Below are 23255 nucleotides of genomic sequence, written 5' to 3' on the forward strand. Positions count from 1 at the left end.
GCCCACCCGAGTCCGTGTTGGGCCTACTCGCCGAATGCCATGAGTCTGCACTGGGCCCACTTGCTGCAGCCAATGCCGCGGCCGAGCTCAGTGCAGTACAAATGTGCAGACATCTGTACACGAGGGAAAGGTCAACCAGATCTGGTGGACTTAGTACCTCTTCTTCATTCTCTAAGATTCCAGAATCCAGGTCAGACATTGGTATCTTTCATCTCAGTGTTAAAACCAATTCCACCATAATTTTTCACTTTTTTCCCCTGTCCCAACCTTATGCTGCTGCTGAGAGATAATGTTCTCCAGGCTCCTCTGCCAATGGACCTGTTTCATGGCCATCTCTCCAATTTTGTCTGAATGTTTGCGGATGGTTTCCAAGAAGTCCTTCAGGTCAGACATGGTAACTTCTTTTATCGCCTCTTGTAATGTGAGAATATCCTCTACCATCACTGTGCAGAAACAAGAGGGATTTTCCCCAGGCAAGAGCATGTGGTCCATGTGCCCCATTGTCTTAAACATAGGATAGTGTAATCTTTAGTTGTTCCCATAATTTACTGTACATCTCCAGTACAGGTACACAGAGTGTCGGTTGGTCCACTGTGGCTGCTATGTTCCTTTGCTATGAATGACGCTTCTTCAGTTCCTCCATTTTAGTCATTTGTAAACTTTATTTTAGTGTCATTTGCAAAAATTTGGCTATAGTACCTTCTATGCCTGCGTCCAAGCCATTAGTAAGAACATATGAATTAGGAGCAGTGTAGGCCATTCAGCCCCTTCAGTCTGCTCCACCATTCAGTACGATCATGTCTGATCTCATCTCAGCCTCAATTCTACTTTCCTGCCTACTCCCTTCAACTAATTAAAAAAATCTGCCTATCTCCTCCTTAAATTCACGCAATGTCCCAGCACACATCGTTCTCTGGGGTAGTGAATTCCATAGATTCATGACATTTGAAAGAGGTAATTGCTCTTCATCTTTGTTTTAAATTTGCTACCCTAATCCTAACATTATGACGTCTCATTCTAGAATGCCCCACAAGAGGAAACATGTGTCTATTTTGTCAATCCCTTTTAGCATCTTATATACCTCAAGATTATAAATAAATAGAACCCTGTAGCACTCATCTTGCAAAAGACCCATTTACCCTTACTTTCTGCTTTCAGTTGCTTTGCCAATCCTTTATCCAAGCTAATATATTATGCCTAACGCCATGTGATCTTATCTTGTACATTAATCTTTTGTGCTACACCTTATCAAATACCTTCTATAAGTCCAGATATACAACCTGTACAGGATCCCCATTATCCACCTTGCTTGTGACGTCTTTGAAGAACTCTAGCAGGTTAGTCAAACATGATTTACCCTTCATCAAACAACGCTGACTCTGATGGATTGCATTTTGACTTTCCAAATGTCCTGTTATCGTTTGCTTAACGATGGATTCTCACAATTCCCCAATGAGAAATGTTAAACTAACAGGGTGTACATCTTCCTACTTTCTGCCTTTCTCCCTTTTGAATAAGGAATAGAGTAGAATTGTCATTTATTGTCATTTGTATTTTTTTCCAAAATTGATACAGTGAAAAGTGTTTAAGTGGCTATATTAATAAAGAGGGCAAAGGTAAGAAAAAAACTATTAAAAATTAAGACAAAGTCCATCTTAGTTCAATTTTCGGCTCCAATTGTAATTGTTTTGTTATTTGGTATAATGCCAGCCCTGGAAATTTTCCACAGAACCATGTCGAACATTCACGGTCTTGAAGGAGTAATGTGACATATAGACAACATCTTAGTTCATGGTCAATCTTTTTAAACATTGGCACTTTTCAATGAAGGCAGTGATTTTCAATACTCCCAACCCCTTCAGAGTCAGGGTGTTCTATTAGCATTTTTCCAATGCACTGCAACCTTTCACACATCCAGGGAATTTTGAAATATTATGATCAATGGATCTCTGTTACCACTTCCTTTAAGGCTCAATGATGTAGGCCATCAGGTCCTGGGGAACTGTCTGTCTTCAATCCCAATAGTTTATTCAGTACTTTTTACCTCGAGATGAAAATGGTTCTCAGTGTCTCCCTTTCTATAACCTCTGCATTACCTGATACTTCATGGTACTAGTGTCCTTCACCATGAAAACTGAGGCAGAATATTGATTTAGCACCTGCAGCAATTCTGTGCTCTCCACTATTAATTCCCTATATTCATTCTCCAAGTGATCAACACTCACTTTAGCTACTCTCTTCCTTTATATCCTTACAGCAACTTTTGCTATCCATACTAATATTTTGCACTGGTTTTCTTTCATAATTTATCTTTCCTTTTTTTTAGTGATCCTTTTTTGATTTTTAAAAGTTTCCCAATGTCCCAGACTAATGGTACGCCTTAATTTTTGTTCTATCTTTAATCTCCTTGCTTAGCCATGGATGTTTTTTCCCTGTTTACAATCTTTCTTCTTCCCTCGAATATATTTTAGCTGGCAGGAATTGAATATCTCGTTAAACATCTGCTGTTGCTCATCAACTACCTTTTAGTCTTCCTTCGCAGTCCACTAGGGCCAAGTCTGTCGTCATGCCCATGTAATTACTTGAACATGACACTAACTCCAATTTGATGTTATTCACTTTTGGCAACAGTTCTCAATCACCCTCATTTGGTGGATTGCATCTGCTCGAGGCTGCACAGTATGAATGTGATTTCTGTTTGTTCACTGAATTGCAACATCGACCACAGTATTAACTTTGCCACAATTTATGGCTGCTTTCCACAATGTTGAGTAACCTTTTGGTCTGTGTTGCATTCCACACCGTCTGCACAATTAGATTTCTTCTTTCTCTCTCTCCATTGGCTTTGATATTTAGCACTTCTTTGAATACCGCTTGACCTTTGCCTGCCTCCTATCAGAATGATTCCATGATCTTCACCTCACAAACAGCCAGCTTGCCCTTTTAATGCTTCTATTGATCACCTTCTCTGTGCTGTCATGTTTGTGATCAGATTCGTCAGCAGCCTTTCTCAGAGAGATGTATGACATTCTATAAATTATTCCATCCTATAGCATTTTGGTCAGATTGAGAAAATCTACAAATGTGGGTTCTTATTTCAATAATGGGCTGAACTATGACCTGTCCCAATTTCTGCAACAAGTGAAAGTTTTGTGCCTCTCCTTCCTTAAATCTTCCATCAACTTGTTTCTTTTATGATCCAATATGCTTAAAAACTCATTCATGAGCTGCCGTCATTACTGACACAGCATTAATTTCCAATCCTCAATTGCTATTCAGAAGGAGATGGCGATCCAGTGTCTTAAATCTCTGCAGTCTGTGTCATGTTGGTGTAGATATAGTACTCTTTAGAATGATATTCCAGGATTTTGGCCCAGTTATAGCTAAATACATATTCAATTTTATTATCTAAATGTCTCACAACAGCCTGTCAATTATTAAGGAAGATGTAATTTATCCACACCATCACCTTACAGCAACATGCTGCTGATCCATTGTGCGCATGGTTCTTCAATTGTTTTATTAGTCCCTCTACTCCGTTCATTTCCCCTGAATGTTACTTTTCATGAACACATTTACACATATTCATAAATTTCAGTCTGGTTTGCATGTTGAAAAATCCCAAAGTCACTTTGCCCCAGAGTTCCACATAACAATTATGGTTGGGGAGGCAGGACTTTTAATACTTTTATGATAGAAATAGATAGATTAGTGAAGAACTAGGGAGTCAAAGTAAACAGGAGGAGGCTAGCTAGGAAAATGGATTCAACTCATAATCAGACCAGCTATGACCTTATCAAATGGCAGAACATACTTGAGAGAGCCAATGCTACTCCTTATCCTAACTCGTTATGTTCAGATGAAACTATGGCTTAACTATGGCAGAAACTCCACATTAAACTCAAGTAGATTTATGGCAGTGGAGTAAAGCAGCACAATGAAAATTCCATGTCCTTGTTTCCTTCTTTTTAGATTGATCCACCACTAAATATGAAGTATAGGAATGCATTATTTTTAATGTAAAAATTCACAATCTTCCATGAATCATGCCTCCAAATGCCATAGAATTGCATGAGTACTTCTGTGCCTTCATGCCACCAGTACAAGTAAATATTTGGTGTATGTACAGTTTCATTTACAATGCTCATGCAACAACTTTCTTGTATGTGTCATGGGCTCAGAAACATACTGTTCTTGATTCTTTTGTATTTGGGAGCATTGCCAGCTATTTTGAAGCTGTTGGTCAGCTTTAGATTGGTGTCCATGCAAGTTAAATTACAGAAATAAGCCTTCACCTAAATTTAAGGTGTTTTTAAGGACAAAAAGGAGACACATCAGCCAAAGTGGGGCCCCAGGTTATTGCCTTCTGTAACAAAGAAAAGTACAAATTGTGTGTGTGTGCACGTGTGCTTTTTTCCATTATTCATTCACAGTATGAGGGTATCGCTGGCTCGGCAGCATTTATTGCCCATCCCTAATTGCCCAGAGGGCAGTTATGAGTCAACTATATTGCTGCGGGTCTGGAGTCACACGTAGGCCAGACCAGGTAAGGATGGCAGTTTCCTTCCCTAAAGGACATCACTGAAACAGATTGGATTTTCCTGACAATTGGCAATGGATTCACAGTCATTAAACTCTTAATTCCAGATATTTATTGAATTTGAATTCCACCATCTGCTGTGGCAGGATTCAACCCAGGTCCCCAGAACATCACCTGGGTCTCTGGATTAACAGTCCAGCAATAATATCACTAGTCCACTGCTTCCCCTACATGTGCATGTCTGTGTGTGCCTATATGTGTGTGTGCATGTGTGCGCATGCATATGTGTGTGTGCCTGTGTGTGTGTGTTTGTATTTGTGTGCCTGTGTGTGTGTTTGTATGTGTGTGTCTGTGTCTGTGGCTGTGTGTTTGTTTTTGTATGTGTATCTGTTTGTGTCTGTTTGTGCGTGTATGTGCCTGTGTGTGTGTGTGTGTGTGTGTGTGTCTGTGTGCTCATTTTGTGTTTGTGTTCTCTTAGGGCAAAAGGAGGAGAGAAGATAAATACAAAACTATCACTACACTACTTTAAAAGTGAAGGAGACAACAAAAAAGTAGTTATAGGCTATTTAATTTAAAGGAAAATGTTGGCATCTTTATAAAGGTTATAATAGCAGGCCATTTAGAAATAAATAATATGATCAACCAGAGCCAGCACAGCTTCTGGAAGGGAAAATAGCACCTGACAAATTTGTTAGAGCTCTTTGAGGAAGGAAAAAAAAGGATAGATAAAGGGGAACCGGTGGATGCAATATATTTAGATTTTCAAAAGGCCTTTTATAACACACCACCACTATTTAATAATATAAGAGCACAAGGTATTGAAAGCAGCAAGTTAACATGGATAAAGGATTGGCTAACTGATAGAAGACAGAGAGTTCAGATATGGTAGGCATTTTCAGAATCTTGTGCCTATTGGACTGCCACAGGGGTCAGTGCGAAGACACAACTATTTACACTATACATTAATGACTTAAATGAGGAAAGTGAATGTACCATAGCCAAATTTGCAGATGACACAAAAATAGGTGGGAAGGCGAGTGCTGAGGATGATGTGAAATCTGCAGAGGGACATAGAAAGGTTAAGCGGGTGGGCAAAAACTTGGCAGATGGAATGAAGTGTGGGGAAATATGAGGTTATGCACTTTGGCAGGAAAAATAGAGGAGCTGAATATTACTTAAATGGAGAAGGACTGTAAAAAGATACAGCACAGAGGGATCTGGGAATCCTCATTAATAAATCACAAGAAGCTAGCATTTAAACACAGCAGGTAATAGAGGAAGCAAATTGAATGTTGACCTTTATTTTAAAGGGAATGGAATATAAAAGAATGGAGGTTTTACTAAATCAGTACAAGACACTGGTCAGACTTCAGCTGGAATATTGTGATCAGTTTTGGGTCCCTTATCTAAGGAAAGATAAACCGGCTTTGGAGGCAGTCCAGAGAAGTTTCACTTGACTCATACCAGGTATGGAGGGGCTATCTTATAAAGAGAACTTGAGAAGTTTTAAACCTGTACTCATTGGAATTTAGATGAATTAGTTGTGACATTACTGAGACAAGCAAGATTGTTGGGGGACTTGACAGTGTAGATGTAGGAAGGTTGTTTCCCCTTGTGGGAGAGTCTCGGATCAGTGGGCACAATCTCAGAGGAAGGGTTTCCACATTTAAGACAGATGAGGAGAGATTTCTTCTCTAAGAGGATATTGAATCTGTGCAATTCTTTACAGCAGAGAGCTGTCGAGGTTGGCTCATAAAGTATAATCAACCCCTTGAATTGCTCCGCCATTCGATTATGGGTGATATATTACTCAACTCCATTCTCCTGTCTTCTCCTTATAACCCTTGATTCCCTTATTAATCAAGAACCTGTCTTAAATACACTCAATGACTGGGCCTTTTTCTTTATTCATTCACGGTATGAGGGCATTGCTCAAGACAGCATTTATTGCCCATCCCTAATTGCCCAGAGGGCAGTTAAGAGTCAACCACATTGCTGTTGGTCTGCAGTCACATGTAGGCCAGACCAGGTAAGGATGGCAGATTTCCTTCCCTAAAAGACATTAGTGAACCAGGTGGGTTTTTCCAACAATCAACAATGGATTCATGGTCGTCATTAGACTCTTATTTCTAGATATTTGACTGAATTCAAATTCCACCATCTGCCGTGGTGGGATTCGAACCCGGGTCCCCAGAACATTATCTAGGTCTCTAGATTAACAGACCAGTGATAATACCACTAGGTCATTGCCTCCCCTCTGGGCCTCCACAGCCTTCTGTGGCAATGATTCAGCCACAGATTCACCACCCACTGGCTGAAGAAATTCTATCTCATTTCAGTTCGAAAGCATCATCGCTTCACTCCGAGGTTGTGTCCTCAGGTCCTAGTCTCTCCTACTAAAGAAAACATGTCTATATCCACTCTATACAGGTCACTCAATATTCTGTAAGTTTCAATCAGATCCCCCTGATCCTACTAAACTTCACTGGGTACAGACCCAGAGTCCTCATTTCCTCCCCACATTGATAAGCCCTTCATTCATGCAATCCTCCTCTGGATCTTCTCCAAGGCCTTCCTTAGATACAGGGGTCAAAGCAGTTCACTATACTCCAAATGCAGTCTGGCCAGAGTCTTACACAGCAGTACATCCTTGCTCTTGTATTCTATTTTTGAACCACAATATTCTATGTGGTGGTTCAAGTGTACCTGAAATGTTGTTAAGGATTTTGGCACTTCAGCAGTGAAGGAATAGTGACATATTTCCAACTTAAAATGGTGTGTGATTTGGAGGAGAACATGGTGGTGTTCCATACATCTCCTGCCGTCATTACTTCTGAGCATTTTGTATATTGTAAAATCCACAAACCTGAATGCCCTGGTCGACCCATTGTCTCCGCCTGCTCCTGCCCCACCGAACTTATCTCCAACTATCTGGACTCCATCTTCTCCCCCTTCGTCCAGGAACTCCCTACCTACGTCCGTGACACCACCCACGCCCTCCACCTCCTCCAGAACTTCCAATTTCCCGGTCGCCAACACATCATCTTTACCATGGACGTCCAGTCCCTATACACCTGCATTCCCCATACAGATGGCCTAAAGGCCCTCCGCTTCTTCCTGTCCTGCAGGCCCGACCAGTCTCCCTCCACTGACACCCTCATCCGCTTAGCCGAACTCGTCCTCACCCTCAACAATTTCTCTTTCAATTCCTCCAACTTCCTACAGACAAAGGGGGTGGCCATGGGTACCCGCATGGGCCCAAGCTATGCCTGCCTCTTTGTAGGTTACGTGGAACAATCCCTCTTCCGTACCTACACTGGCCCTAAACCCCACCTCTTCCTCTGTTACATTGACGACTGTATCGGCGCCGCCTCGAGCTCCCACAAGGAGCTCGAACAGTTCATCCACTTCACCAACACCTTCCATCCCAATCTTACTTGAGAAAGGATGTATTGGCACTGGAGGGGGTGCAAAGGAGGTTCACGAGGTTGATTCCGGAGTTGAGGGGGTTGGCTTATGAGGAGAGACTGAGTAGATTGGGATTATATTCATTGGAATTCAGAAGATTGAGGGGGGATCTTACAGAAACATATAAAATTATGAAGGGAATAGATAAGATAGAAGTAGAGAGGATGTTTCCACTGGCAGGTGAAGCTAGGACAAGAGGGCATAGCCTCAAGATTAGAGGGAGCAGATTTAGGACTGAATTGAGAAGGAATTTCTTCACTCAGAGGGTTGTTAATCTGTGGAATTCCTTGCCCAGTGAAGTAGTTGACGCTACTTCAGTAAACGTTTTTAAAAAAAAAGGTAGATTATTTTTGAACAATAAAGGAATTAAGGGATACGGTGAGAACGTGGGTAAGTGGATCTGAGTCCACGAAAAGATCAGCCATGATCTTATTGAATGGCGGAGCAGGCTCAAAGGGCCAGACGGCCTACTCCTGCTCCGAGTTCTTATGTTCTTAAGTTCACCTGGACCATCTCTAATACCTCTCTCTCCTTCCTGGTCCTCTCTGTCTCCATCTCCGGCAACCACCTAGAAACCGATATCCATTTCAAGCCCACAAACTACCACAGCTACCGAGAATACACCTCCTCCCACCCACCTTCCTGCAAAAAGGCCATCCCCTATTCCCAATTCCTTCGCCTCCGCCGCATCTGCTCCCAGGATGAGGCATTCCACTCCCGTACATCTCAGATGTCCTCGTTTTTCAAGGACCGCAACTTCCCCCCCTCAGTGGTCGAGAATGCCCTCGACCGTGTCTCCCGCATTTCCCGCAACTCATCCCTCATACCTCCTCCCCGCAATAACAACCAAAACAGAATCCCCCTCGTCCTCATGTACCACCCCACCAACGCATCATCCTCCGACACTTCCGCCATCTGCAATGCGACCCCACCACCAAAGACATTTTTCCCTCCCCACCCTTATCTGCTTTCCGGAGGGACCACTCTCTCCGTGACTCCCTTGTCCGCTCCACACTCCCCTCCAGCCCCACCACACCCGGCACTTTTCCCTGCAACCGCAGGAAGTGCTATACCTGCCCCGACACCTCTGCCTCACCCCCATCCCAGGCCCCAAGAAGACTTTCCACATCAAGCAGATGTTCACCTGCACATCTGCTAATGTGGTATACTGCATCCGCTGTTCCCGTTGTGGCCTCTTCTACGTCGGGGAAACCAAGCGGAGGCTTGGGGACCGCTTTGCGGAACACCTATGCTCGGTTCGCACTAAACAACTGCACCTCCCAGTCGTGAACCATTTCAACTCCCCCTCCCATTCCTCAGACGACATGTTTATCCTGGGCCTCCTGCAGTGCCACAACGATGCTACCCGAAGGTTGCAGAAACAGCAACTCATATTCCGCTTGGGAACACTGCAGCCCAATGGTATCAATGTGGACATCACAAGCTTCAAAATCTCCCCTCCCCCTACCGCATCCCAAAACTAGCCCAGCTCGTCCCCGCCTCCCTAACCTGTCCTTCCTCCCACCTATCCCCTCCTCCCACCTCAAGCCCCACCCCCATCTCCTACCTACTAACCTCATTCCGCCCCCTTGACCTGTCCGTCCTCCCTGGACTGACCTATCTCCTCCCTACCTCCCCAACTACACTCACATTTACTGGCTCCATCCCCGCCTCTTTGACCTGTCTGTCTCCTCTCCATCTATCTTCTCCCATATCCATTTTCTATCCGCCTTCCCCTCTCTCCCTATTTATTTCAGAACCCCCTTCCCCTCTCCCATTTCTGAAGAAGGGTCGAGGCCCGAAATGTCAGCCTTCCTGCTCCTCTGATGCTGCTTGGCCTGCTGTGTTCATCCAGCTCCACACCTTGTTATCTCTGTATATTGCACTTTTCTGTTTCAGGTGGCCTCACTTCTTTGCTTATGATCATTTTATGTACGAAGTTTTTTATACATTCTTTGGAATATGGGTATTACTGGCAAAGTGACCACTTGTTACTCATCAGTATTTGTCCTTGAAAAGACAGTACTGAACACAGAACATAGAACATAGAACATTACAGCGCAGTTCAGGCCCTTCGGCCCTCGATGTTGCACCGATCTGTGAAACCAATCTGAAGCCCATCCAACCTAAACTATTCCATTATCATCCATATGTTTATCCAATGACCATTTAAATGCCCTTAAAGTGGACGAGTCTACTATTTTTGCAGGCAGGGCATTCCACGCCCTTACTACTCTCTGAGTAAAGAACCTACCTCTGACATCTGTCCTATATCTATCACCCCTCAATTTAAAGCTATGTCCCCTCGTGCTAGCCATCACCATCCGAGGAAAAAGGCTCCCACTGTCCACCCTATCTAATCCTCTGATCATCTTGTATGTCTCTATCAAGTCACCTCTTAACCTTCTTCTCTCTAACGAAAACAGCCTCAAGACCCTCAGCCTTTCCTCATAAGACCTTCCCTCCATACCAGGCAACATCCTGGTAAATCTCCTCTGCACCCTTTCCAATGCTTCCACATCCTTCCTATAATGCGGTGACCAGAACTGTACGCAATACTCCAAGTGCGGCCGCACCAGAGTTTTGTACAGCTGCAACATGACCTCATGGCTCCGAAACTCAATCCCTCTACCAATAAAACCTAACATACTGTATGCCTTCTTAACAACGCTATCAACCTGGGTGGCAACTTTCAGTGATCTATGCACATGGACACCGAGATCTTTCTGCTCATCCACACTACCAAGAATCTTACCATTAGCCCAGTACTCTGTATTCCTGTTACTCCTTCCAAAGTGAATCACCTCACACTCTTCCGCATTAAACTCTATTTGCCACCTCTCAGCCCAGCTCTGCAGCTTATCTATGTCCCTCTGTAACCTGCAACATCCTTCCGCACTATCCACAACTCCACCAACTTTGGTGTCATCCGCAAATTTACTAACCCATCCTTCTGCGCCCTCATCCAGGTCATTTATAAAAATGACAAACAGCAGTGGCCCCAAAACAGATCCTTGAGGTACACCACTACTAACTGAACTCCAGGATGAACATTTCCCATCAACCACCACCCTCTGTCTTCTTACAGCTAGCCAATTTCTGATCCAAACTGCTAAATCACCCTCAATCCCATGCCTCTGTATTTTCTGCAATAGCCTACCATGGGGAACCTTATCAAACGCTTTACTGAAATCCAAATACACCACATCAACCGCTTTACCCTCATCCACCTGTTTGGTCACCTTCTCGAAGAACTCAATAAGGTTTGTGAGGCACGACCTACCCTTCACAAAACCGTGTTGACTATCCCTAATCAAATTATTCCTTTCTAGATGATTATAAATCCTATCTCTTATAATCCTTTCCAACACTTTACCCACAACTGAAGTAAGGCTCACTGGTCTATAATTACCAGGGTTGTCTCTACTCCCCTTCTTGAACAAGGGGACATTTGCTAGTCTCCAGTCTTCTGGCACTATTCCTGAAGACAATGACGACATAAAGATCAAAGCCAAAGGCTCTGCAATCTCCTCTCTAGCTTCCCAGAGAATCCTAGGATAAATCCCATCCGGCCCAGGGGACTTATCTATTTTCACACCTTCTAGAATTGCTAACACCTCCTCCTTATGAACCTCAATCCTGTCTAGTCTAATAGACTGTATCTCAGTATTCTCCTCGACTACATTGTCTTTTTCCTGCGTGAATACTGACGAAAAATATTCATTTAGCACCTCTCCTATCTCTTCGGATTCCACGCACAACTTCCCACTACTGTCCTTGACCGGCCCCAATCTTACTCTAGTCATTCTTTTATTCCTGACATACCTATAGAAAGCTTTAGGGTTTTCCTTGATCCTACCTGCTAAAGACTTCTCATGTCGCCTCCTGGCTCTTCTTAGCTCTCTCTTTAGGTCCTTCCTAGCTAACTTGTAACTCTCAAGCCCCCTAACTGAGCCTTCACGCCTCATCTCTACATAAGCCTCCTCCTTCCTCTTGACAAGAGATTCAACTTCTTTAGTAAACCACGGTTCCCTCGCTCGACCACTTCCTCCCTGCCTGACAGGTACATACTTCTCAAGGACACGCAGTAGCTGTTCCTTGAACAAGCTCCACATTTCAATTGTGCCCAGCCCCTGCAGTTTTCTTCTCCATCCTATGCATCCTAAATCTTGCCTCATCGCCTGATAATTGCCTTTCCCCCAGCTATAACTCTTGCCCTGCGTTATATACCGATCCCTTTCCATCGCTAAAGTAAATGTAACCGAATTGTGGTCACTATCACCAAAGTGCTCTCCTACCTCCAAATCTAACACCTGGCCTGGTTCATTACCCAGTACCAAATCCAATGTGGCCTCGCCTCTTGTTGGCCTATCTACATACTGTGTCAGGAAACCCTCCTGCACACATTGGACAAAAACTGACCCATCTGAAGTACTCGAACAATAGCGTTTCCAGTCAATATTTGGAAAGTTAAAGTCCCCCAAAACAACTACCCTGTTACTTTCGCTCCTATCCAGAATCATCTTTGCAATCTTTTCCTCTACATCTCTGGAACTTTTTGGAGGCCTATAGAAAACTCCCAACAGGGTGACCTCTCCTTTCCTGGTTCTAACCTCAGCCCATACTACCTCAGTCGACAAGTTGTCATCAAATGTCCTTTCTGCCACCGTAATACTGTCCTTGACTAACAATGCCACACCTCCCCCTCTTTTACCACCTTCCCTGATCTTACTGAAACATCTAAACCCCGGAACCTGCAACAACCATTCCTGTCCCTGCTCTATCCATGTCTCCGAAATGGCCACAACATCGAAGTCCCAGGTACCAATCCATGCTGCAAGTTCACCCACCTTATTCCGGATGCTCCTGGCATTGAAGTAGACACACTTCAAACCACCTTCCTGCCTGCTGGTACACTCCTGCGACCTTGAAACTTTATTTATGACCTCATTACTCTCAACCTCCTGTACACTGGAGCTACAATTCAGGTTCGCACCCCCCTGTTGAATTAGTTTAAACCCTCCCGAAGAGCATTAGCAAATTTCCCCCCCAGGATATTGGTACCCCTCTGGTTCAGGTGTAGACCATCCCATTTGTAGAGGTCCCACCTACCCCAGAATGAGCCCCAATTATCCAGGTATCTGAATCCCTCCCTCCTGCACCATCCCTGTAGCCACGTGTTCAACTGCTCTCTCTCCCTATTCCTCGCCTCGCTAGCACGTGGGACGGCTAACAAACCAGAGATAACAACTCTGTTTGTTCTAGCTCTAAGCTTCCACCCTAGCTCCTTGAATTTCTGCCTTACGTCCCCATCCCTTTTCCTACCTATGTCATTGGTGCCTATGTGGACCACGACTTGGGGCTGCTCCCCCTCCCCCTTAAGGATCCCGAAAACACGATCCGAGACATCACGGACCTTGGCACCTGGGAGGCAACACACCAACTGCGAGTCTCTCTCATTCCCACAGAATCTCCTATCTGTCCCCCTAACTATGGAGTCCCCAATGACTAATGCTCTCCTCCTCTCCCCCCTTCCCTTCTGAGCAACAGGGACAGACTCTGTGCCAGAGACCTGTACCCCATGGCTTACCCCTGGTAAGTCGTCCCCCCCAACAGTATCCAAAATGGTATACTTGTTTTTGAGGGGAATGGCCACAGGGGATCCCTGCACTGTCTGCCTGTTCCCTTTCCGTCCCCTGACTGTAACCCATCTACTTTTTTCCTGTACCTGAGGTGTGACTACCTCCCCGTAACTCCTCTCAATTACCCCCTCAGCCTCCCGAATGATCCGAAGTTCATCCAGCTCCAGCTCCAGTTCCCTAACACGGTTTCCGAGGAGCTGGAGTTGGGTGCACTTCCTGCAGATGAAGTCAGTGGGGACACTAGTGGTGACCCTTACCTCCCACATTCTACAGGAGGAGCATACAACTGCCCTAACATCCATTCCCACTGTTCTGAATTCCCAAACAGACAAATTAAAAAAAAATACTAGTAGCCTTACCAAATCAGCGCTCAGAACCTTTCTTTTTGGTTAGAGGAGGAGGATGGATGGGAGACACTACCTAGGTAGTGTTTCGGGTAAAGCAACCGCCCAAATATATTACCTCACTTCCTCCAAAAATGGCGTCACGCGAGGTAAGACTTTTATAATCGAAAAGCCACCGTGTCGAGCTGATACGATCTATGTGCTTCATAATGTTTGTTTTTGTAAAGATTTGTTGCACCTTAAAAGGAGTGTTGGCCAGATTACATTAAGATGCCAGATTTCATGATTATGAATAATTGGGTTCGCAGACTTATTAATTATTTTTAAGATATCTCCCAGTTACTGTGACTGGATTTGAACTCATGTCACTAGGATATTGGTCTAGGCCATATTCTATCATTCCCCAATGATATGGTGATAATTATCAGACGTCAACATGTTTTTTTTGAACTATCAAGAAAGACATTTGTCAAATATATATTCCAAGAGTCTTATTCTTCTTCAAAGAGGAGGATAGCATCAGTGGATTAGAGCCTGATCAGGTCAAATAAACAATATAAAACATTTTTTAAAAATCTTCCACCTTCAAGTTAAACTGAACGCAGAGTATGGTGATACTCTAGCTAAACAAAGAAGGATTAGGATTGTTTACTGTTGTAGTACATCTCTGAGTTTACATGCAAGTGTGCAGTCACAAGGGCTCCCTGCACCTGGAGAAAACTGTTAACTTGGCAAAGCCACATGTATGATCTACTGGTTATGCTTTTCTTTTTATCTACATTGGATGCAATAATAGACAGTAAGATGTTGGAGACTTTGCCTGTTTCAGTCTGGAAAGAGGCCAACGCAAAACTTCCTTTGTTAAAGACCAAAGGTTAAATGTTACTTACATCAATTCCAGACATATACATTTTTACTCAGAGATTTATTTTCACTCCCACACCACAAACTCCAATGCTGATTATTTGTTCCCCCTTTATACGCACCCAGCCAAGTGCTCACCCAATTATCTCTGAATTAATATCTAACCATCACCTATTTCCTCATTCCATTTGGACTAAATGATAGGGATCCCTGCCATACTATACTAGATGACAATGTTCTTGTCCGCTGTCACATTCAGAATCACTTTTACAGTCACTGACAATTCATTCTTTGCCGCACTCTAAAGTCACCAGACTACCTGCAACCAGTGGCAGGTTTCAATAAATACCTCCAGGCACATGCCCATAGGCTGGGAATTTGCATTGCCTTGAGAAGTGGACTGGCAGTTTGATAAGTGTCTGGCAGTCATAAAATCTAGTGAGGGCTCTCAAAAGCGGCCATGGTGGAGTTAACATTGAGTGGGGCCACCAACCCCTGAGGAGAACTGAGACACTTTACTTTCTGAGCACACTGGGTGGATAGGGGCTCCTGGTGCAATTTCTTCTTCTCTTCTTTCCTGTTTATTATCTCTGCTTAATGTCCCTGTCGTACTGCTGGACATAGGCTAGAAATGATGGGGCATGTGAAGCCATGATGTCGGAACCAAGATTTTAGTACGTCTCCCGCTACTTGCTGTCAATCACACCACCCATATGTTACAGTACAGATCACCAAATATTCTACTAACTCATTAATGATTAATTGATGTCAACTAAGAACTAAACCAAAGTCATTGATGATTCGTCAAAACAACATGGTGGGAAAGAGTGCTTTATAATTGACTGTCCCACTATGCAAGGTTAACAGTGGATGTTAACTGGAACATTAAGATCAATGCACTGCTGGATTCAATCAGCACACTCACTGACTGATATTACACACTGCATACTTTCTGGCCTAAGGTTCTTGCATATGTATGGTCTACCTAGTCAAAATAACAGACATTTGTTTGTATGGCACACTCAACCCTGGACATAACACACCACCTGAAATGTCAAAGTGTGGCCTGATGCAAATTGGCTTCACACTCACAGCATTTGGAAAGTTCTTCCTAATAAAATTGTTCAGAGATGTCATTGCACACCTCTGGAGCAGATGAGAACAGAACTCCACAATAGTATTTCAAGCTTTTGCAGTTTGGGCTCCACCACCATGGGGCATTTATAATCAATTTTTACTCCTCAAGCACAATAATGGGCTATGTTTCATTGGTTAGCAATTAACATTTGTGATGAAGTGTCATTGGACCCAAAACATTAACTCTGCTTTCTCTCCACAGATGCTGCCAATCCTGTTGACTTTCTCCAGGAATTTCTGTTTTTACTTCAGATTTCCAGTGTCCTCATTTCTTGGCTTTATTATTAATAAATAAGTATTTATAAAATAAATAACTGAGCTTTCCCATTAGAAACTAATATTGAAAATGTAATTTCTTGAAACCAGCTGCCTGATGCCCTCTGATGAATGTACTTTCAGCAGCTTCAGGAAGGACCACCAGATGGATACGATAGTCAAGAAGGCACAGCAACACCTCCTCTTCCGCAGGAAGCTAAGGAAATTCGGCATGTCCATAAGGACCATCACCAACCTTTACAGATGCACCGTAGAAAGCATTCTATCTGAATGAATCATGGCTTGGCATGGCAACTGCTCTGCCCAACATCATGAGAAACTACCTAAAGTTGTGAAGACAGCCCAGCCCATCATGGAAGCCAACCTTCCATCCATTGACTCCATTCACACTTCTCCTTGCCACAGAAAGGCTGCCTTCATCATCAAAGACTCCTCTCACCCTGGTTATAATCTCTCCAACCTCTTCCGTCAGGCAGAAGATACAAAGGCTTAAACACACATACCAACAGGTTCAAGAACAGCTTCTTCCCCGCTGTTATTAGACTTCTGAATGGACATCTCAATTTTCAAATCTAATGTTGCTTTTGCTTTTTGAGCACCTTCTTTGCAGCCATAACTTTATATTCCTCACTCTGTTCAATCACCCTTTGATTTGCATGTTATAATCTGCCTGTTACGCATGCGAAACAAAACTTTTCACTGTACGTAAGCATATGTGACAATAATAAATCAAATCAAACCAAAAATATTCTAACCAGAGATTACCGTGGGTTCAGTTTTCATTTCCCATTCATGACATAAATCTTACCTGAAGACTTCCTCTAGGGCAATATTCTGTTACAATGCAGATGTTAGGTGGATCAATGCAGGCTCCAATGAACCTTGTCAAATGATTAAACTGCACATCCCGCATCTGCAACAGAGACAAAAACTGGGTACGCTTGTGATCAGGCCGATAAAGCACTGCTAAGGTCGTCTATGTTGTCAACAGGAAAAGACACACTTACGTATTTTAGTTCAAACAGCACTTGCCTGGTGAGCTCAATCCTTTTCTTATTTGTATGCTTGATTGCAACTAAATTACCCTGAAAATAAGCAATTTATTTTAAATGAACAAATAAATGAAGAATATTGTGACAAAGAGAATAAACAATCTTCAGTATGTTCTAAAAGCAGTTTTGAAAGCTATGAAATTGTCAAAATTAAGTGTACTTTATTCACAGAAATAACATGAAAATATATTTTTAAGAAGCTATTTTACAGTTTTTAGTTTAAAATTGCACTTATAATTATCTGCTACCACTACATCAGTACTAAGCTTGAATTTTATTTCATGAATCTTAAACTACCACAAAAAATATAATTAGCAAGTGAGAATTAGGTTCACAAGTCGTTACTCTTGAGAAACGATGGAACTTTACAAAGTATTACGCGGTTTCAGGTTATTTGGTTCAATTGGCCAATGCTGGCTTTACACTCCACATGAGGTCCCCTCACTCTAATGAATTTTTCCAATCCTGATCCCAGTGGGTAACTACTGCTGCAAATAAACAATGTCAGTATTTGAAGGGCATTACACCAGGAACTGCAATAATACAATGAATCCTGTCACTGGCTTATTTTAATTTTCAACTGAGTTTGTGAGACTGCAAAGAGCAAAGGGAAACATTAAAATAGGGAAAACAGAACGTGTGAAACTAAGAAACTGCATTTTTCGAACTAGTTCTATTACTATTTCAACAATTGCAGTTTATACAGCTGCTTTTGGAATATACACAAAAAAAATAACAAACTACTTAGCAATATCACAGCCAATTTTTTTTTAAAATTTGTTCATTAGATTAGAGTCTGCCAGCATTTATTGTCCATTCCTCATTGCCCTTGAGAAGGTGGTGGTGTGTTGCTTTTTTGAACCATTGCAATCCTTGGAGCGTTGGGAAACTCTCAGTGCTGCCAGGGAGGTAATTCCAGGATTTTGACTCAGCAACAGTGAAGGAATGCTGATGTAGTTACAAGTTAGGATGGTGAGTGGCTTGGAGGGGAACTGGCCAGCTGTTGGTGTTCCCGTGTATCTGTTGCCCTTATTCTTCTAGGTAGTAGAGGCTATGGGTTTGGAAAGTGCTGTTGGAGGAGCTTAGGTGAATTGCTGCAATACATCTTGTCAATGGTATGTAGTGCTGTCACATAATGATGAATGGCAAGAATGTTGAAGGCAATGTATAAGCTACTAACAAACCAGGCATTTTTTTTAGACAGAGATAGTAGGAACTGCAGATGCTGGAGAATCTGAGATAACAAGGTGTAGAGCTGAATGAACACAGTGTCAGAGGAGCACGAAGGCTGACGTTTCGGGCCTAGACCCTTCTTCAGAAATGTGTTCATCCAGCTCTACACCTTGTTATCTCATTTTTTTCAGACAGTTGGAAAGTTACTTCTGACTGTGCGTCAGATACTGAGGACACAGGAGGTGAATTTCTCACTGCAGAATTTCTCACTCACCTCTGACTTGCTATAGTAGCTACAGAATTGAAATGGCTACTTCCGTTCAGTTTTTGGTCAATGGTAACTCCAACGATGTTGATAGTGGGTAATTCAATGATGGTAAAGCCTTTGAATGTCAAAGGCTAATGGTTAGTTTCTCGCTTGGAGATTGTCATTGTCTGGCATTTGTGTGGCATGAATGTCACTTACCACATATAATCTCAAGTCTGGATATTGTCCAGGTCTTGCTGTGTATGCACACACCTGAAATCGTGAACAATGTTGAACATTGTACAACCATGAGTGAGCTTCGCTACCTCTGACCTTAGGATAGAGACAGGATCATTGATGAAGCAGCTAAAGTTATTTGGGCCAAGGATACTACCCTGTGGAACTCCTGCAGAGATGTCCTGGAGTTGATTTACCTCTAACAACCACAACCATCTTCCTATATGCCAGGTATGACACCAACCAGCAGAGAGTTTTTACACTGGCTTCCATTGATTCCAGTTTTGCTCAGGCTCCTTGATGCTACACTTGGTCTTGAAGTCAAGGGCAGTCTCTGTCACCTCACCTCCAGAATTCAGCCCCTTTGCACATCTTTGGAGTAAGTTTCTAATGAGGTCAATAGCTGAGTGGCCCTGGCAGAACCTAAACTAAATGTCAATGGGCAGGTTGTTGCTAAGCATATGCTCCTTAATGGCACTGTTGATAATCCCCTCCACCACATAACAACTGATTGAGGGTAGACTGATGGAGCAGTAATTGGCAGGGTTGAATTTGTCCTTTTTATATTGAGGGCATTTTGAGCAATGTTCTACATGTCTAGATAGATCCCAGTCATACGCATGTGCTGGACCACTTTGGCTTGGGAACCAACTATTCCGGAGCATAACACAGTGTGGAGCTGGATGAACACAGCAGGCCAGGCAGCATCAGAGGAGCAGGAAAGCTGACGTTTCGGGTTGGGACACTTCTTCAGAAATGGGGGAGGGGGAAGGGGCTCTGAAATAAATAGAGAGGGGCGGGTCGGGCTGGGGAAGGTAGGTGGGATGGCGATAGGTGAGTGCAGGTAGGCAGTGGTGGGGATTGGTCAGTGATCACCTATCACCATCCCACCTACTTTCCCCAGCCCCTCTCATCCCTGTCGACTTGACCCATCCGTTTTCTCCTCCACCTATCCGCTCCTCCCACCTCACTGACCAATCCCCACCATGGCCTACCTGCACTCACATATCGCCATCCCACCTACCTTCCCCAGCCCCTCTCATCCCTGCCTCCTTAACCTGTCCGTCTTCTCCCCCATCTATCCGCTCCTCCCACCTCACTGACATATTCCCATTACTACCTACATGCACGATCCCACCTACCTTCTCCAGCCTGACACCCCCCTCTATTTATTTCAGAGCTCCCTTCCCTCTCCCCCATTTCTGAAGAAGGGTCCTGACCCGAAACGTCAGCTTTCCTGCTCCTCTGATGCTGCCTGGCCTGCTGTGTTCCTCCAGCTCCACACCTTGTTATCTCAGACCCCAGCATCGGCAGTTCTTACTATCATTCTGGAGCATACATTTCTGTCCAAATTTCTAGAACAGGGATCACAGTCTAAAAATAAGGGATCATCAATTTCAGACAGAAATGAAGAGAACCTTTTTTTTTCTCACAGAGGATTTGAGACTTTGGAACTCTCTTCCATGAAAGATGATGGGATCAGAGTCTTTGCAGTTGTTTAAGGCAGAGGTAGATAGAACCCTGCACAGTAAGGGAATTAAAGGATATCACAGGTAGATGGAAATGTGGGGTACTCCAATCTGCCACCATCTTACTGAATGGCATTGGCCTATTCCTCCTCCTAATTTGTTTGTTTGTGTGTACTTTGTCAGAATATCAATATGGTTCATATCCTTTGCAGTATTCAGTGCCTTGAGCCATTTTTTAATATGCGATGGATAATTCAAATTGGCTGGAACACTGAGAATTCAGGAGAAGATTAAGATGTACCATTCACTTCTGGCTGAAATTCAATACTTCAGATAGCAAACCATCAAGGTTCCTATTTGATTACTGGATTACCCCTCATGCAACTACAGGGGTAGCTCCAGCAGAGTTGCTAATGGGCCACACCAGGTTAAATCTGATCTTCCTGGACCTTGGAGGGAGGGTGAAAGGGCATTAGGAATGTCAATGCCAGACACAAGACTCCACTATGCACAAGACACAGTTTACTTCAGGGGACAAAGTTTGGTGCAGGAACCACAGGTATGGGCCTGCATGGGTAAGTGGCATTGTCAACACAAGGTCAGGTTCGGTGGCATGTAAAGTTCGCGTAAATGCAATGGTCCTGAACAAACATATGGACCATATGAAAGCTGCAAACTGTGCGAGAGCCAAATGTGCCTTGATCCTTGACTGTCTTTCCCACTGTTCCAGAACCCATGTGCTCTCCCTATCCATCAAGCTTTGAAGATACCTCGGAATCTGAGATGGTCACGGCAGACCTCGTTGCCTCGATGCCTTTACCACCTGAAGAGGAGAATGAATTTCTTCTGAGATGCTCTGGGTACGAGAGGTGAGCTCCTGTGCATTACATGCGGCCGGTATCAATAGCAGAGTTGGAGGAACCTGACCTGGCCCCGGGAGGAGCTACCAAAAAAACACCGGCCTATGTCCTCAGACTCAGAGGGGGAGGGATGTAGTGATTGTAATAAGGTCAGCCAGGTGGGCTTCATAGAATATGAGATCCCTGATTGGGGCTGTTAACCTGGTCCAAATAGGGAGTCCTGGTTGACAGATATAAACAGGAGTGTCAGAGGTTCTGTTCACTCTGAGAACTAACTGTGAGGGAGCTGGATCAGCGTCAAAGACTTTCCACATGTAAATAAAAGGTGACTTGTTGAAGAGATTCCGACCTCTGTGGAGTTATTTCAGTTTCTATTCAACTATGGTTGTTTGAAAAATAAAGCTGACATTAAATTCTTGATTTTAAATTTTAAATACCTAATATTAAGTCAGATTTTAAATAATGAATATTTCAGGGACACTTCTAACATTTAAAATAAAACTACATGCATTTTTTTAAGAAAGGAAAATGAGGAGATTTGTATTAAGTATTGGATGAGTATTTTCATCTCTTAGTCTATTTGGTTAAAATTTTAAAAGTGGCTATGTATGTTCTTGACAGAATATTTTCTTTTAGAAGCAAATCCATTTCTAAGCACCTGAATATAGCGTAACCAAGGATACTCAATTGTCCACATTCCTGTTCCTTGCCAAGGAAATTATTCATCAGATTTTTATGCAAAGTAAAATCATGCATATGACATCACTTGTGGTGCACTTCCTACTATCACTTTGTATTCGTCTTCTTTCCCTTCATGAATAAAATTACATCATGTTTCTTTTACATTTTGAGTTGTACCAGTAATCATTCATTTAACTGGTGTGCTTTTATATCATGAAAGTAAGATGAAAATTAAAGGTCTTTACATTATTCATCAGCCTGACTTATTGTGACAGATAGTAAAGCTTGCGCTGTGCTTGAAAAGCCTTACTGAAAGTAATATTTAAATGACAAGAGGGCTTGACGCTCACTCTTTCAGGCACTGATGATTTCTTTTGCACAAATGTGACACAAATGCATTTATTTATAGTTTTGCTCCATCTTGCAACAATGTTTCAAATGCTTTTACCTGTATTCTATAAGGTTGTGTAGGGGCAATGTTGTTAGATCACAAACACGTGATGACTTGGAACACAGTTAGGGTCACGTTTGGTTTTGTCCTCAATGTCAGTCGTGACATTACGTGGCCCTTAGCTGGTCTCTGCCTTAAACTTCCTATGGTTAAAACTAGGGTAATGGATGTACTGCTTTAATCAACATTTTCATTAAAAAAACAATTGGGAGATCTGCCACTCAGCCTAGTCAAGCAACAACCTGACGCAGTCATACAAAAGCATAACTTACAGGCAAAGTCCTAGACACCAACATCACCATTCCTGATATGTCCTGTCTCACTGGCAGGACAGACCCAGCACAGGTGGTAGCACAGTGGTATACAGTTGGGAGGGAGTTGCTCTGGGAACCCTCAACATTGACTGCAGACCCCATGAAGTCTCAGGATAAAACATGGGCAAGGAAACCTCCTGCTGATTACCACATACCATCCTCCCTCAGCTGATGAATCAGTACTCGTCAATGACGAACAACACTTGAAAGAAGCATTGAGGATAGCAAGGACATGTTATTTACTCTGGGTGGGGGGTGAATTTCAATGTCCGTCACCAAGAGTGGCTCGGCAGCAGTACTACAGACCGAGCTGGTCAGATCCGAAAGGACATAGCTGCTAGACTGGGTCTGTGGCAGTTGGCGAGGGAACCAACAAGAGGGAAAAACATACTTGACCTCATCCTCACCAATCTGCCAACTGCAGTGACTCAGTGATTAGCACTGCTGCCTCACAGCGCCAGCAACCCGGGTTTGATTCCACCCTCGGGCGATTGTCTGAG

The 23255-nt window shown here is 43.3% G+C and overlaps 1 protein-coding gene across 2 annotated transcripts in view; it reads right to left on the reverse strand.

The window, feature by feature from the left end:
• npr2 (natriuretic peptide receptor 2) overlaps nucleotides 1–23255 on the reverse strand; it is a 162330-nt gene that overhangs the window by 61577 nt on the left and 77498 nt on the right. For both annotated transcript variants that reach the window (XM_020527198.2, XM_048615481.1), the window contains exons 10-11: nucleotides 17279–17356; nucleotides 17080–17184 (exon numbers count right to left, since the gene is read on the reverse strand). In XM_020527198.2, coding sequence (XP_020382787.1) covers nucleotides 17080–17184; nucleotides 17279–17356 — 183 coding nt within the window. The remainder of the gene's footprint in view (nucleotides 1–17079; nucleotides 17185–17278; nucleotides 17357–23255) is intronic.

The sequence above is a fragment of the Rhincodon typus genome, chromosome 1, assembly GCF_021869965.1.
Source record: "Rhincodon typus isolate 14 chromosome 1, sRhiTyp1.1, whole genome shotgun sequence".
NCBI classification, from domain to species: domain Eukaryota; kingdom Metazoa; phylum Chordata; class Chondrichthyes; order Orectolobiformes; family Rhincodontidae; genus Rhincodon; species Rhincodon typus.